This window comes from Notothenia coriiceps, unplaced genomic scaffold (genome assembly GCF_000735185.1).
Source record: "Notothenia coriiceps isolate Sejong01 unplaced genomic scaffold, NC01 NC01_scaffold00022123, whole genome shotgun sequence".
Lineage (NCBI taxonomy): Eukaryota > Metazoa > Chordata > Actinopteri > Perciformes > Nototheniidae > Notothenia > Notothenia coriiceps.
In genome coordinates, this window is record NW_011354824.1 from 118,064 (window position 1) to 134,404 (window position 16,341).

The following is a 16,341-nucleotide window of genomic DNA, read 5'->3' on the forward strand; positions in this document are numbered from 1 at the left end:
ATTAAATACAAATAGTTTGCACTGGCACATTATGTACATTTTGTATATCTATTATATTCATTTAACATAACAAAGCATAACCAAATCTGCAAGCGCCAAACTATAACATACTGTATGTACCATTTCTCGCTTTCATTATCACACCAGGGAAGCAAAGAATATGTGTGTGTGCAGTGCAATTAAGAGCTTCTGACTAATATGTACTTGTGCTGTTTCTAACCTATAATTATATTTTTGTTCTGCTGCAATTATTGTAAATTGCTCTGGATAAATGAATCAACAATAATGCACGTAAATGTACAGCACTGAATTGTTATTCTCGCTGCAGTATCCTGGGTGGACCGCTCCCCCCTCCACGATGCTGCGAGTCAGGGCCGCCTCCTGGCTCTGAGGAATCTCATTTTACAGGTGAACGGAACAAAGTCCCCTGGGAGAGTTATGTGTTCCCCCCCCCCCTGTACATGTGGGGGTGTGTTGTAACTGTCCCTAGTGCAATTAAATGTGAATCAGTGCCTTTGTAGACTCCTATTTTAGATGTTGAAGAAAAAAGGAGTTTGGATGAAAGTAAGGAGGATCTAGGGTTATCAGGGATACATGTAATTATGTAATTGGAACCTGAAAAACACAGATTTATCTATGAAATATGTCCAACTCTTTTTGTTCTCATTGCAAAATGTTGGCATTCCTAATCAAGTTACGGCTGAGAATACATCTCTCTTTTAAGTGGAACAACATTGTAGAACCATATCTACATGATTTTGTATGATCACACTAGATTGATATTAAGTGGCAATATTGGTTGCTCAGGTTGTTAGTTATAATAGGCAAGTCTCTGCAAAACTTGGTATGTAGACAGTCAACATCTGTCCATAAATACTAAATCTTGTATTAGGTGAAAAGCTGGTGTAAGCATTCAATTACCACGACTTTCCAATCTTAGAACATACATAGTTAAAACATGTTTTTATAGTTAATACATCACATAACTACCATAATAACAGTTTTACATAACAATACAGTAGCATCACTTGCTAATGGAATAACAGATACATGGGAGACGTGGAGAATGTCCTTTTCCACTCACAGACTGAGTAGTGAGCCATTTCAGCTACAAAGCCAACAAAGCCTTGGTCTTAACTCAGACAAGCCCATGACAAAACATTGATATCATTACAGTATTCTGCATGGTAATTTATTTAGCCCTTCTATTGGCTCCGACCTTAATTAGCAAGCGTATTAAACTCTATTGTTCGAATGTGACTGTACAGCATAGTTTGTCAATTACTGTCAGCCATAACTGAGGAGGATGGGTCTGCATTGAGAAAAGAAGATAAGCTTTATTGATGTTCTTGTAATTCCTGGTGTTCACCAATAGAGGTTAACAAAGGTCAAGTATTGCTTAATGCTCCATGTGACAATCCATTTCTGTTTCCAGGGTCACAATGTGAATGCTCTGACTATAGACCATGTGACACCCCTTCATGAGGCCTGTGTTGGAGACCATGGCGCTTGTGCAAGAGCTCTCGTTGAAGCAGGGGCAAATGTAAGTCACGCACTGTCCTTTAATGTAGCTATGCTTCACAGGTCAAATGTCATTTCTATGGCTGAGAAAATCTGAGGAGAAGTAGGCCCAACAAATGAGCAACGCTGCTCTTCTTCTACAGTCCCGGTAGAGCTATTAAGTTGTTGTTCTCCTTCAACTCTTCCCCCAGGCTGTTGCTATTAGTCAACTGGCGAGGTTAAACAAGGTCTAAATATAACCATTTAAAAACATGTGTTTACAGGTCAATGCTTCTACAATTGATGGAGTCACACCGCTGTTCAATGCCTGTTCAGTGGGCAGTGTGGCATGCACTGAAATTCTTCTGCAAAATGGAGCAAAACCCCAGAGCCTTATATACAATCCATCGCCAATCCACGAGGCTACAAGCAAAGGTTTGTTGTATTACGACAGAATGCATTAACTAATACAGTATATCAGGTCGTTTTTTATTGACTTTTTAAATATAGTGCATATCTAAACAGTTGTTCTGCTGTCAGAAGTTCAGGTTTAAGGCAATACATTTACGCAATTAACTAATATTGGATTTATCTGTCGTACCAAAATACGATGAATTTCTACTCATCACAGCTTATCCTGACTTTCAACCTGCTTTGTGTCCTTTGCTGTGCTCGAAAGCACTTTGTAACAACCTGCACTGTGAAAAAAAGCTTTAGAATAAATCCCAACATGACCCGAGCAGACAGCTAGAATGATCTTGCATTGTCACTTACTGATTACTGTCCTCATGCTCCATTACTTCCAGGGCATTACGGCTGTGTTGAGGCTCTGGTGACTTGGGGGGCAGATGTGGACATGCACATTCCTCACCTGGGCACAGCGCTCTATACGGCCTGCGTCTGCCAAGAGCTGGAGTGTGCCAGGAAACTCCTGAGGGAAGGTCAGCTCGCAGCTCTCTGTGGATCTTTGCATATGCAGATGTCCTGTATGAACATTCTCACACAAGCTCATTTATCCTGCTCAAAAAGGAAATAAACACATGCATGTGCACTGGATTTTAAAAACCTCTATAAAAGCATTTAGACCATGAAAACTCAAAAACAGCTTTTTGGTTGTCAGTTATGGAAATCATCAAGGCACCAGCGGGAAATGTTTTATTTGAATATAAAAAAATTAGTTTTGAGAGATTATACACTAATTTGTATTTATATTTTTCACTAATAGGAACATATTATACGTTGCAATATGAATAGGGAGAAGGCATTTCAGTCACATGCAGCCTACAGCTGACTGATCACATTTTCAATGTATTTGCCTGCCAATACTGATGGCTACCTTTGACTGAATAAAAGAAAAAGGCACATACATTCTCACAGGGCTGTTTGAAAGTAATGTTCTGGGACATGTTGGAATTGATAGATAGAGGGCAACAGGGGAAAGCAGTTATATTACATGTTAAATAAGAAAATAGTCACAAAAGTATTTCTGGGTTACAATGAACAACATATTTTGATTTTGAAACAGCGGGCGTGTTTGACGTTGAAGCTTTTCCATCTCAAATGTGTCTAGCATGGATAATCAAGTTGTCTTACACACAGGTGCAAGTGTACAGAAAGGCAAATACCTGGATTCCCCCTTACATGCAGCTGCAGAAAAAGACTGCACAGCTGTGGTGAAGCTGCTGCTGGAGTTTGGTGCAGACGTTAATGCCAGGAACTCAGATTGTCAGAGGCCAGTAGACGTGGCTCCACCCAGCAGTCTAACAGAGGGATTCCTACTGATATACGAAGGTACAATCACTCTTTTTTGTATACAACTACACACCTATGTTAACGTATAGTTTGCCTATTTGTTGTATTTACGTTTGTGTTTAAACAACTACATCAAATGATATAAAAGTTGTCATTTATTTTTATTTTTTTTATCTCAGCTCGACGCATTACAATGCTGAAATGCCAACTTAAAAGGGCCATATTGTGTTCATTGTCAGGATTGTATTTGTATTCCGGCTTCTACTGTGACAATTGTAAAACGTTCAAAAAGTACTTTAGAGGGAGAGAAACTCCCTCTGGTGTGATCTTAGGGATGTCAGGCTTTGCAAACCATTTACATGCACACAAACCTATATAACACACTACAGGAAAGGGAAAACCCAGAATAGCATAATAGGGTCGATTATTTTCTTTCAGGATTCTTTTGAAATTGTTAGGACAATCTAATATAAAGGCTTCATTGTCTCCTTTTGAATAGCTACGCCTCGACTGCTGGGCCAGATGTGTCGTCTGTGCATCAGGGACTGCGTGGGTTGTGACAGACTCCATCTTCTCTCCAACCTTCCCCTGCCTTATAGACTCAGGAACTACCTGCAGTACAAATGACAGGCAGTCAAAATGGGACTTGCTGAAAAGAGCCTTTGTCATTGAGTGCATATGAACTCTCCCTATACCTTTAATTTTAGCTAGCAGTTAATTGGTCACTGAGTATCTGGCAGTACCACGCTGTGTCGAGCTAGCCTGCATATGTGCTTGTGGAACTGGATCAATGTAAAGCAGGGGGTTAAAAGAGTCCGTGGCTTAACCTTCCCTGGATACATTATGGTTAAAAGGTATTATCTCACATGTAGGTCTGCCGTGAAGATGCCCTAATAGTTGCAATAGCTACCAGGGAGTGATGCACTTTTGAAACTTTACATGAATATGATGTCGGATAAAGACATAATGTATGTGAGTGAGTATTCATAGTTAGGCATTTGAGATATAATGCATTGCACACTACTAGAAGATTACAGATTCAGATTTCTGAAACCTGGTGCATTCCTAAATAAATTATGTATTTTAGTCTGTGTTGTTAATGCGGTTTGACTTACAGGGGCAGTGTGGGAGAATTAATAATGCAAACATTTTGAAAACAAAAATAGTTGACATGTCTAAGCCTGGATTACTGACTACTGACAACTGGAGGCGGCTGACTTTTTGTTAAGTCCCAAATGGAAAATGAGGGAGTGGATCAGCAAAAATGTCTATTGCAACAATAGCTAGTGCCACAGTTAAATAAAGCTGAATAAAGGAGCAGCATGAAAATACTTTTCATAATATTCAGCCTCAGAGTCTCCCATTTTGAAATAGTTTCCATTTTGAGGTTGTAAGGTGAGGTGTATTAATCTGTGGTGGAAGAAGTACCCAGATATTTTACTTAAAGTAAAAGTAATGATACCACAGTGTAGAAATACTCAAGTGAAAGACATCTTAAGGCATCTAAAATGTTACTTAAGTAAAAGTAGAAAAGTAATAGCATCAAACTATACTCAAAGTAACTAAACTAAAAGGTAGGCCAACTCAAGGCAAGGCAAGGCAATTTTATTTATATAGCACTTTTCAGCATGTGGCGATTCAAAGTGCTTTACAAAATAAAAACAAAAGACACTATGTAGAATTGCTATTTTTTATCAAATTCATGAAAAACTATTTTTATTTTGCAGCTGGAAAAGTTGTAGATTTATTTAATGACTTTTTATAGTACATTTTAATTGATCAGTCAATTACATTTTTTAAATAAAAATATGAACCTGCAAAGTAACTATTAGCTCATCTTGTCAAACAAATGTATTCAGTCAAAAGTACAATATTATTTTCCAAATTGTTAGAAAATACCTAAAAAAGTACTCAATTAGGCTACAGTACTTGGTTACTTTCCATCACTAGTATTAATCATATACTAGTATTAATGCAATTCAGTATTATATCAAGGTCTTATTTTTCTAATCCATTTAAATGATTACAATTATTAGATTGGAATTAATTTAAAACCTGTATACATGTAACACCCTCTGAAGGGCCGTAAACAGTGTCGTCGTGTTGTTGCCATGGTTATACAAACAAAGAACGATCAGGGCGTCAAGCTGTAGCGGACCTCCACTTTCATGGAGTAATTTACAGAGTTAGCAGTAAAAAAACTGTTTACTTCTATGTTTGATCGGGCTTGGAGCATCATGTTTTACCCACAGTCTCACAGGAAGGCAGGGATGCCAAGAGAAGTGTTGAAGTGGCTGCAGAGCCTCGAGCTGTCAGTTTATCTGAAGAATGTGCGCAGGTAACGTTGAAAAATGACATGTAATTAAACTTTAACTTAGCTAACCCAAACACTTAGCAGTGCGCAATAATGAAAACCAAATCCAGGTCAATGTATATACTTTTTAAGTTGGACACATGTAGTTGGAAAGTCCTCAGTAACATAAGTAAAATAAGTTAACTACAGGTTAGCGTTGACCGTTGTTTCAATGGGATTCAGCTAACCTAGCTGCTAGCTAATTTACCATTTAATTTAGGTAGTTGAAGTTAGCTTGTTATTAAATTGTGAAGCAAATGTTGATTAGTCATTGCATTTAAAAGATAGGTTAGCGGGCTAAAGGCTTGAAATACAACCAAAAGTAACGCCGATTTAGTGTTGAAATACCTAAGTACAATTTTGAGGTACTTTACTTGAGTATTTCAATATTTTGCTATTTCGTAGGCTACTTCTTCTCCTACTCCACTCCAATTCAGAGGTAAATAGTGTACTTTTACTCCACTACATTTATTTAATATATTTAGTTACTTTGCACCATTGGATTAATCATGTGAAATATAAACAACACTTAAATAAGACTTTAGTTACACCCAGAGTAACATTCACTAGCTACCCTGCACTGCAGTACACAAAGTCATTCAAACTAGCTGCACTTTTACCAAATTAGATTCACATATTAATGGCTCAATAGTCAAAACATAAAAATATATTATTCTGAAATGGGTCAATTTGCATAATGAGTACTTTTATTTTTGATACTTTAAGTATATTTTGATGTTAATTATTTGTGTTGTTTTACTTAAGTAACATTTTGAAGGCAGGATTTTTACTCCTGCATTCAAAATGAGTGCTTCTTGCTGTCTTGTGACCTGAAAAATAACCAAATCAATCCGTGGCGTTAGTGAGCATTAGCTTATGCTACACAACTAACAACTCTGGATAGCTTGGTTTTTTTCAAGTGTTTGACAGTTGTTCTAGTCATTGTGATTGAGTGACTCTGCTATGTAACGTTAACGAATAATTTGCATTATTTTATCATGAAAGGGCCTCACTGAGATGAAATATCTCTTTGGAGTGTCCTCTTGCACCACAAAATCATGAAAAGGAGGAAGACATATGAGACAGAATTCATAATGTAAGACTACATATGAATAGAAAAATCAAGGATCACACAACAGATCAGAGAGAAAACATCAGTGCTTTCCAACGGTGTCCGGACAGCATCACAGTGGACTTTAATGGTAGAATAAACTCAGTTTGTTGTCTGCGCTTTTTATTTCCAGAGACTTTTCTAACGGTTTCCTTGTGGCAGAGATATTGTCTCGTTATTACCCCCAAGAATTTCCAGCGCATGCATATGACAACGGAACATCACTGGCTTCCAAACAGAGGAACTGGAGACAGATAGAGAGGGTAAGAGGAGGAGAACATCTACAAATATAATGAGCTGGAATAAGATTTATCTTTGTTCTGTCGAGTTGGAATGTGATCTAAATGTGGTTTATTTTTCCCTTGAGTAGACTACTGAATTATCATTAAAAATGAAACTACTTTAATGTGTCCAACCCACATGTTGTGATGTAGCGCAACCAAGGACACAACAAGAGAAAACCTTGAATATCAATTAATTGAAAGTAATCTACACTGAAGACCCATTATGATAATGTCCTTCATGAGGGATCGTAATCAGATAATTACCAATAGTTTATATTTTAGTCTTTACAGAAGCAGAATCTGCACTTGATGAAAGACCTCATTGATAGAAGCATCCACTGCAAACCAGGAGCAGCTGAGCTGTTGGTGCAGGAGGTCTACACTCTTCTAACTAATCAGAGGTAAGTGTTGATTGGGAGTGGGGCAGGAAATGAACACAGTTTGAGGCATATTAAAAAAAAATCCTCAGCTACTTATTTTGTAACCAGACAGACAGCAGTATTTCATATTGGTACATGAGAAAGTTGTTGATAAGGTGATGAAGCTCAAAGCTTCCCAGTCTTGATGTTTTTTCCACGTTTTTTTTTACTGGTAAATCAATTCAGAAGTAGGTTCCTTTTTATAATCAACACCGTACAATCTGAATTTTTTGCCATCATATGGGTACAAAAAAAAGTATGAAGGTGCTTTGGCTTCTCTTTCTAAAGTCCTAAGGTTTCCACCTGGTAGGTATGCTAATCCTTAAGTCTCCCTTCTCAGTATCAGAGGTGTGCAGGGTCCACAGTCAGACTTCACTGATGAGGAGTACCAGGAGCTTCTGCCCGCAGTGGCCCGCTCCACAGCCTCCAGAGCAATCAAGAACAACCTGAGGATAACGGAGATCATGGCCGAGCCCGACATCAGCACCAACCAGAGGAAGACAGAAGCCATCCTGCAGAGGCACCTGGAGCACAAGGCTGCAGAGAGGGTTAACAACCCTGGTGAGCCACCCAGATATTGGGTTTTTCTGTGGGGGCAAACATAATATTATAACTTTTATGCAATATCTGTCTTTGGTTTGGGGATAGGACGATTTAAAGGGAGAGCTAATCTGGATCGGCTGGCATCCAGAAATCTTGTGCCATCAGGCCGCAGAGATGAGTGCTTTGCCAAATCTGGAGGCACTACATCAAGCAAGTGTTAAGTTTAATATTCTCTCTCAACATTAGTCAGCAGAAAATATTGATTATTCAAATAAATGCTGCTGAATGCAGTTATGTTTTTGGTAAATCATGAACGTTTTTGCTGAGACAGCGAAATATCTAATCTGTCTATTTTCCAATGTCTTTTTTTAGAGTTGTGCTCCTCATCAACATGCAGAGGAGCTGCTGTTTCCTTTAAGGAGATAAAGGTGCACCAGCCTGTCAGACATTCCCTAATTAACAATTAAAGGAACTAGATGGAGAACATTGCTAAATGATTTTACTATTTTGTGTGTGTCATTTAGTATATGGATGTGTTTTTTCAAAAGTTTAGCCTGTTTTGATTGTTATACCTCACAAATTACTGGACTGTAATTTGTTGCAAAAGACAGAGGACGTCACTGTCTGTCATGGTTTATGTACAGGGGAGCACATAACTGGTATGCAGGTACGCATGCGCGGCAAAAATCTGAAATGCGTAACCTCACTTGTGTCACTACGCGCCTTTGCGTACCTGATAGGTCATCAAAACAAAACACATATTTCGTCTACACGTGTTTCTTGTCAACACTCAATGGAGTAAACTACTAGACATGTCCAAAAAAACAAAAGACATTAAGCACTTTGGCATTTTGCTCCCTGCAAAAAATAGTCAGACTTTCTTGGACTGATTGAACTAGGTGCTGGCCGAGCCGCGCAGGCCATAACCGACGGACCTGTGAAGCTTTACAGGAGGCAGAGGCTTAGATCACTGGACGACAGAGTTGGTGCCGTGTGCACAGACAGGGTTAACGTTGGTATGAACAACAGAATTGTACCAAAACTCCGCCAACTGGCTGCAGTGGGAGACTCCCCTGTGCACATTCTGTGCCCTGCGCACACACTGGAGAACTAGGCAAACTCAGCTGATCACAACGTTCACGTTCTGTGGTCAAGCTGCTGCAGTTTGATTTACAACAAGGTGGAGCAAAACGCAGCTGCTAACTTACTCAGGGTGTTAATGGAAGAGTTTGAAATCAGACAGAGGTGGAATAAGTACTCAGATCTTGTGTAGGAATACTCTGTTACAGTAAAAGTCCTGCATTCAAAAAGTGACTCAAGTAAAAGTAGAAAAGTATTATCAAAATATATTTTGCAGATTGGTTCATTTCAGAATAATATATTATGTTTTATAATGATTGATCATGAAAGTGTTCTCAAAGCTGGTAAAGGTGCAGCTAGTTTGAATGACTTTGTATACTGCAGGGTAGCTTGTGGATTTACTCGAGTGGAACTAAAGTCTGATTTAACACTTGATTATATTTACCATCATTAATACAAATTTGTAAAGTAACTAAAGATATTAAATACATTTATTGGAGTAGAAGTACACAGTAGCATAAAATGGAAATACTCAAGTAAAGTACAAGTATCTCAAAATTGTACCTAAGTACAGTACTTGAATAAGTGTACTTAGTTACTTCCCACATCTGAAATCTGATATGACTTCAAGTCATGTGATCGTTTCTTAGTACTTAATCCTTCAACTTGGCCTCAGGAAATGCAAGGACTTCACATTTTTGGCAACAAGTTTTGGATAAATATTCATCATCTTCATCATCTACCACGCAATAAGTGGAAATAGACGATAGTGAAGGAGACACTAGGTGAGGAAGATTGCACTTATTAACAACACACTTCATGTGGGGTGAGTACTTAACGCTGTCTCCAGGTACTCCTCTGAGTAACTCACTAAAAAAGTTATGTGCACCCCTGTTAATGTAATATCAATGACTCAACCAGGTTTGGCCTATGTCAGTTTCTTCCAGTAGGTGGCAGCATTGAGTTACGAGCAGAACTTACATCCACTGCTGTGCTGTATTGACATTGACAAAAACAGGTAATGAGATGTGCACATAATGCTTCTGCTATTGCAGCAACACTTTTTTCTATCTTGTTTCTCATTTAATTATTAATATTCCTTATTTTCTAGCCCTTTGTTGAATAGATGTCGACACATATATGGACTGTAGTGTCTTTATCCGGAGTATTGGTTGATGAAACAGAGACCTTTCGAAGGTGTGGATGGCTAAAGGCTAAACATGTTTTGCCTGTGAATATGTCATTAAAAGGCCCGTGGTGACACAAAGGAAGCTAATTGTGGTAAAATGTGATGCCTGGGTTAATAAGGGTAGAGCACAGGAGAAGATGGTGGCAATGTATCACTCACACAAAAGAGGAATGTTTACTCCGTTTTTATTATGTCCATATTTCATTTTGAGGCAATGTCTTGCGGGCCCAAGGAATACGATAATCCATTTTAGATATTCTCCTTAAGTTTTAACATATCACAATCCCACTGGTGGAAAGTAGCTAAATGCACTTACTCAAGCACTGTACTTAGAAGGTGCAATTGATAACTGATGGCATTCAGCCTCTAGATGGCGCACTCCCCTGCCCTGTCCATTGCATTCACATTTAAACATATCATCCATTTCATACCTGTTAACGTTTTTGAAATCATTTATTCACAATCTTAATATTTGTATTTAAGAAAGGGCCATACTTTTATTCGAAACATTTCTAAAAGCGATGTGTTTTTTTCTTCTTCTATAATTGTAATATATGCAAATGTTATCAATGTAACCTTTATTTAAATGTGTAAGGTCATTTTTTTGTAACTTAATGCTTTATTCATTTGACAACTTACGATAGAGTCACTTTGTAGTTATAGATTATTATCATAAAAATATCAACAATTAAATAAAGATACATTTTATTTGATTAGGCTACCCAGCAGAATAATTATGATTACAATTAGCCTTACCAGCTGCAACCTTAAAGTGATTAACACATGCATGCATCAATCCTTATAACTCAATATTATAAACATATGAACATTACATTTAACACTCTCAATGAGTACCTATATTTTGGTTACTTTAGGTATATTAAGATGTTTACAATTACCTAATTAAAGTTTTAAAATCAGGACATTCACTGGGAAAATATGGGCCAATTTGATCATGGATCCTGGGTTTGTTGGATGACTTGACAGGCAGATCACCAGCGCTAATGGCACCATATGTTCCTCCCTTTAATTGGACCACCTCCGGGTTTAGTGGCATCACTTTATCTGTGCCTTCTGTACACCAATAACTGCATATGCACATGTCTTGACGGACACATGTTGAGGTTTTTAATTATTCAAACAGTGTGAGGCTGTCACAAGAGAGTAGTGTTCCTCATGGTCTGGTGATGATTTGTTTTCCTTCCACAGTTTCTTACAACACAATGCACAGTGTAGGATTTCTCATGAAGCACAATCAAGTTAACCTTTACGTTGAAGCTAATAATTCAAATGTAATGTTTCGTTACCTCAAAAAGCAAACCAATGTAGGAATGGGGATTACAAACGCACACTGTGTATCTAACTAACACAACAACTGCACATTTTCTTTCCTGATATATCGTCCTTATTGTGCTGTGACTGTGCACTGAATCAATCTGCATTAACAGAGTTGTCTGATGTTGTTACTGTATATTAAACCATCTCACTAATGTGCTTCATGGTTACTGCTGGTGCTGCATTAAACACAGCATATATATTTGTCATTATAAATTAATAATGTATAAACCGACGACTCACCATGAATCTGAATAAGACTATGAACTTCTGTAGGTCTCTAGATTCTAACCAATGCATTTCTGAATAAAATCCTGCAAACAAACGCTTGAAACTTCTCCATGGTGTGCCTATTTTTGCATATTCAGTGGAGAACATAACTCGGTTATTTTCTGGTGCCAAAGCCTCGGATTCACTTTGAGATGGAGATCACTCTGTTGGCCCCAAAATCTCCGAGCACTGGTGCATGCTCAGTGTACAGTACAATTGAGCTGTGAAAAAAGGATGACAGGATGATAAGTGTTTCTGGCTGACTGCCTGTCCGTCTTCTCTTCTGGTCTAAAAGCCTGCTTTCAATAGAAAAGAGAGGACAATGCTGTACATAAGATCTCCACAGCCTCAAAACACTATTAGCTGCAGATGACCTGGAGATGTATTGCTGTCATAGCCATGCAACAGAATTTGATTCATAAGTTGTTGTGGAGAAGAGCATCGTTTGGGTCAACTGCAACATCAAACAAGCACAACAGTGTAAATCAAATATTGATAACACCTTCAAAACAGAAATCCATCTATCAAACATTGTGTTACAGTAAAACTGGATATCTGACAATTGAGCAAATCCACCAGATTATAATATATCTGGTGGTCTCCTTGAAAGCCGCCTATCTCTTTTTCCATGGTAGTCAATGGCTGTTGAAGCCTCTTCCCTGTCTCCCCTCAGTGGAGTTGTAAAACCTGACCTCCTTAATCTTTCAGTGTCTTTAGATTTTCCCTCAGCCTGACTGGGCGTGAACACACATCAGCACTTAAGACGAAGAGCGCTGTTGCCTGTTGATTTCTGCAGGCGCTGGGAGATGAGCATCGGAATTTGGATTTTCAACGTGGAGCTTCACTTTGTTCTAAATGTGGTTTATACTGAAAATGAAGATCAGGAGGTCAGCAGCAAGTGATACAGTATAAATGTGAAAATGACTAATGTGCTACAGATTAGGCTGCCACGTTTGTCTTAAATGCACAATAACGTTCTGTAAACACGCATAATGATAAGTGAGATGGGCTGCTTTACATGAAAAGCACAGGCCGGGGTTACAGGGTGATGTTTATATTTATTTTACATCCACACGCCTTTTTCTACTGAACAATATCTAGGTCCTGGTTGCTATGGCAACTAGCAAGCCCATACTGGAGAGCGACCAGGAGACATTAATAAGCTTACTGTGAGCTTCTTTGGCTCCTTCTGTTGGTCATGAGCACAGGCAGTGACTGTAGGATTTCTATCAGCACATACACAAAAAACATGTCAACATATTCATTTAAGGTGAAAACACACACTTTATGGACAAAACACAGATAGGATGTGTGATGAAAATAAGAAATGCCAGGCAACTGATGTTAGAGAGCGGCTCGCCTTATATGCCCTAAGAAAGTGTTTCACCATCTGCTGATTTTTCCTATCGGCATCACGGTGCCCACAGTGGGAAAGAAGCTCTTGTGGGGAGGCAGCAGGGGGAGGGGGGTCAACGCCTTGTTGGAAGCACAGACGTGAACACGACTATCCGGGGAGGGGGTATTGTGAGTCTTTGTAAGCCAAGGATTCCCCCAGAAAAAAAGCCCTCCCCCATTCCCCCACAGCAAAGCTCCCACCCCTATTAACAAAGCCATGCTAAGCTAGTGTGGCCATGTTATCCAGGCCAAGGGTGGGGCACTTTGTGTGTCTGCATGCCGCAAGGAAATGTGTGAAAAGTCATGTGCATGTCAGATTCTTATTTTTATATGTATTTATTCAGTATCCGCTAATAAACCGCGCTTTTTATTTACATAATTTCAATTAGGTTGCAAAGCAGAAGTCACCAACAAGATGCTGGCCTCTGTTGTTGTTCATTTTCCAAATCTCAGGAGAGTAAAGATAATTAACTGCAAATGAGTTTTTTTTTTTTTTATGTATGTGCCACATGTAAAATGTTGAATATGTAAATATGATATCCTCTGTTGTTTGTTTGTATGTTGTTTTTATTTTTCATTTGGAACTAAATTGTAAATGAGATCGATGATCTCAAGGGACCAATCTGTCTAAATAAAGGTTTGAAATGAAATGAAATGAAACAATACCATTCAAATACATATTAAAAGATTATTTATTAGGTTGAAACTCAATTCAGACTTCACTGACTCCTGTTCATAACAGTCGTTCGTTTTTGTATCATATGCATTACAAACATTTTTAAAGAGCAGTTTTAAAGATGTAAGGCCACATTTTTGGTGTAAAATAAGATTGAATCCAAATTGAAAAACAGTACCAAGAGAAAACAGAAGGTTTGTAATTAAGTTTCAATTTCTTAATTAACTGTCATGGGAAAATAAACATCTGCCTCCGTAAACCCAACACAATCCAGCCACCTGACTGTATCACGTTAGGCAGATGAACAGAAAGGCTTGCATCACTCAGTACAGTGAAAGCAAGAGACCACAATGTGCTGTATACGCAAGCAAACTGCACCACTCTCCCTCACTAAGAGCAAAGCTGCTACTATTAGACTCACAATAGAAAGGGCAATGGCAACAGAAGGTTACGTAAAAGTATAACAACTACCGGTACATCAAATGAGGGTAAAATATATTTTGCTTCAAAAGAAAAGGTCTGAAAAACAGCCCTATTTTCTTATAACACTCACAACAACGACATTATAGTATATCATATTTGGTGATCTAGTTGGTTATTCCCAACTATACTTTGTCGTAGAATGACCAACTCAAAACAGTAAATGTATAGAACTGTTTATACAATATTTACCTTTTCCTTTATACTCCAAAGTGTATGGATTAACGACGACTACATTTGGAGTTCATTCAAAATGTTGCATTGTACCTGTGGTTTCATTTGTTGATCAGGAAACCAAAATGTATGAACTAATACATACTAAATGTAAGAGATACAAGGTTAGAAGTGTATCTGGTAACTGGTGTTGGCTGATAAACGCAAACCACTGTTAATCTATACTACGAAAGCTTAATTTGATAATGACAAGCACAACATAGTCAAATATGTTGCTCCGTCAGTAGTCCATTTGTCATATTCTTAACCTATACAAAACAGTAAAATACTTTTTTTTCCAACTTTTGGCTAATTTTCCTATATATGCAATTAGCCGGGATGCTAAGCTTGATCTGGATCGAAATGGTGGGCCAACCAACTAACCGCCCATTCGAAAAAACAGCCACCAACAAACAGAAATGGTGATACGTTGAGCTACGCAGATAGCATGCTAATGAAAGCTAAATTGCTAAATTAGACTAATCAGGTAATGTACTTAGTGGACACAGGAGGTTGTGCCATTTGGTCGGACAATATGCAACAGAAGGCTAATTTAACTATTAATTAAAGATGTTGCATTAAGCAATGAATCATTAATAAGGCATTACATTTTAGCATCAATAAATAATTATATTCATTTTTTTTAAATCTGCATAGTTACCATAAAGGACAAAATTAAGTTGTTTATTTTAATCAGGGTGGAAATATTGATGCTGAGGCAGAGGGAAAAGATAACTAATGTTAAAAAAAAAATGGATTGCCACCATATCTATTACCTTTTTAGGACAGAATTTCAGGCAGTCACTCTAAAGGTTTCTCTTACCTCGCACCAATCCATCCTTGTATTATTTGCAGTTTATTCAAGGCAATGTGTTTACCAATATCACTGCCAGACCTCTTTCCTGGCCTCTTTCATGACTGCTTTCCAGTTCTCTGCTACGGCAGAAGCTCAATGTCCCCTCAGGGATCATTAAAGTTTCATCTAATCCACCTGTCTGATCATCCATCCATTCACCCATCTGTCCATACTCCAGGTTCAGTCAGATCCTATATTCATGCAGCACATTTCATCTCACAGCAGCGTAATGTACCTCAATGATCTTCCAATTATTCCTCTGTGGCTCCCATTCCTCTATCCAGCCCTCACTTTGTCAATAAATGTGTGATGATGTTTTGCCATGGGTCTTTTTCATTGTAAGACATAGCGACCTTGTCTAAAGTTCCTATTTACGGGGTTACAATTCCAAAAATATAATCAAGTCTTGAATCTCCGGCAGATATATTGATATACATTGTATTGAACTAAGGCTTGTACATTTCAGAAAATAATGAGTGTTGGAGAAAATATTTGGATTCAAATATTTTGAAAAAAAACACCATACATTTTCTTGTTGTTTGGTATCTAGTCATTTGATAATTATTTATTTATTTACGCCATTGTACTAGTTGTTTATGCTTCTTTTTTTTTTTAAAGCATCATAAGGAATCTGATATTTGGGGAATTTTAGGGAGACAATAGTAGGAGTGAAAAGAGAGGATGTAGAAGTTGTTGTTCTATATTTAGTTTGATCGTTGGAAAGAGAGAAAATTAACTGAACAATCAAAATGATTTGATCCTACATAAGATTGGTTTCCAGGCGACTCGGCAGCAGTCTGATTTTGAGATTTTACTTTTTGATTTGTTTGTTTTTAGATTGACGACAGATAACCACTATACTGGCATTTTGCCTTTCATACAAAC

At 37.9% G+C, this 16,341-nt stretch overlaps 2 protein-coding genes across 2 annotated transcripts; both read left to right on the forward strand.

Moving 5' to 3' along the window:
* Nucleotides 1-312: 312 nt before the first annotated feature.
* Nucleotides 313-4,341, forward strand: asb5a (ankyrin repeat and SOCS box containing 5a; the record flags this gene model as incomplete). The annotated part of the gene is made up of 6 exons (XM_010780710.1): nucleotides 313-408; nucleotides 1,436-1,543; nucleotides 1,785-1,935; nucleotides 2,307-2,441; nucleotides 3,100-3,291; nucleotides 3,752-4,341. Coding segments are annotated over 6 exons (810 nt in total), but the record flags the coding sequence as incomplete, so codon positions are not given.
* A 1,012-nt stretch (nucleotides 4,342-5,353) lies between these two features.
* spata4 (spermatogenesis associated 4) lies at nucleotides 5,354-9,279 on the forward strand. Its single transcript, XM_010780699.1, has 6 exons — nucleotides 5,354-5,590; nucleotides 6,850-6,979; nucleotides 7,283-7,401; nucleotides 7,760-7,980; nucleotides 8,068-8,172; nucleotides 8,335-9,279. The coding sequence occupies exons 1-6, from the start codon at nucleotides 5,466-5,468 to the stop codon at nucleotides 8,427-8,429; spliced, it is 795 nt and encodes a 264-aa protein (XP_010779001.1). The 5' UTR covers nucleotides 5,354-5,465; the 3' UTR covers nucleotides 8,430-9,279.
* The last annotated feature ends 7,062 nt before the right edge of the window (nucleotides 9,280-16,341 follow it).

Excerpts from the sequence above, each read along its gene's own strand:
- spata4 (XM_010780699.1), top strand. The coding sequence starts at position 5,466 with ATGTTTGATCGGGCTTGGAGCATCATGTTTTACCCACAGTCTCACAGG. Across the intron at positions 5,591-6,849 it reads TATCTGAAGAATGTGCGCAG|AGACTTTTCTAACGGTTTCC; the intron begins GTAACGTTGAAA and ends TTTTATTTCCAG. Across the intron at positions 8,173-8,334 it reads ATCTGGAGGCACTACATCAA|AGTTGTGCTCCTCATCAACA; the intron begins GCAAGTGTTAAG and ends GTCTTTTTTTAG.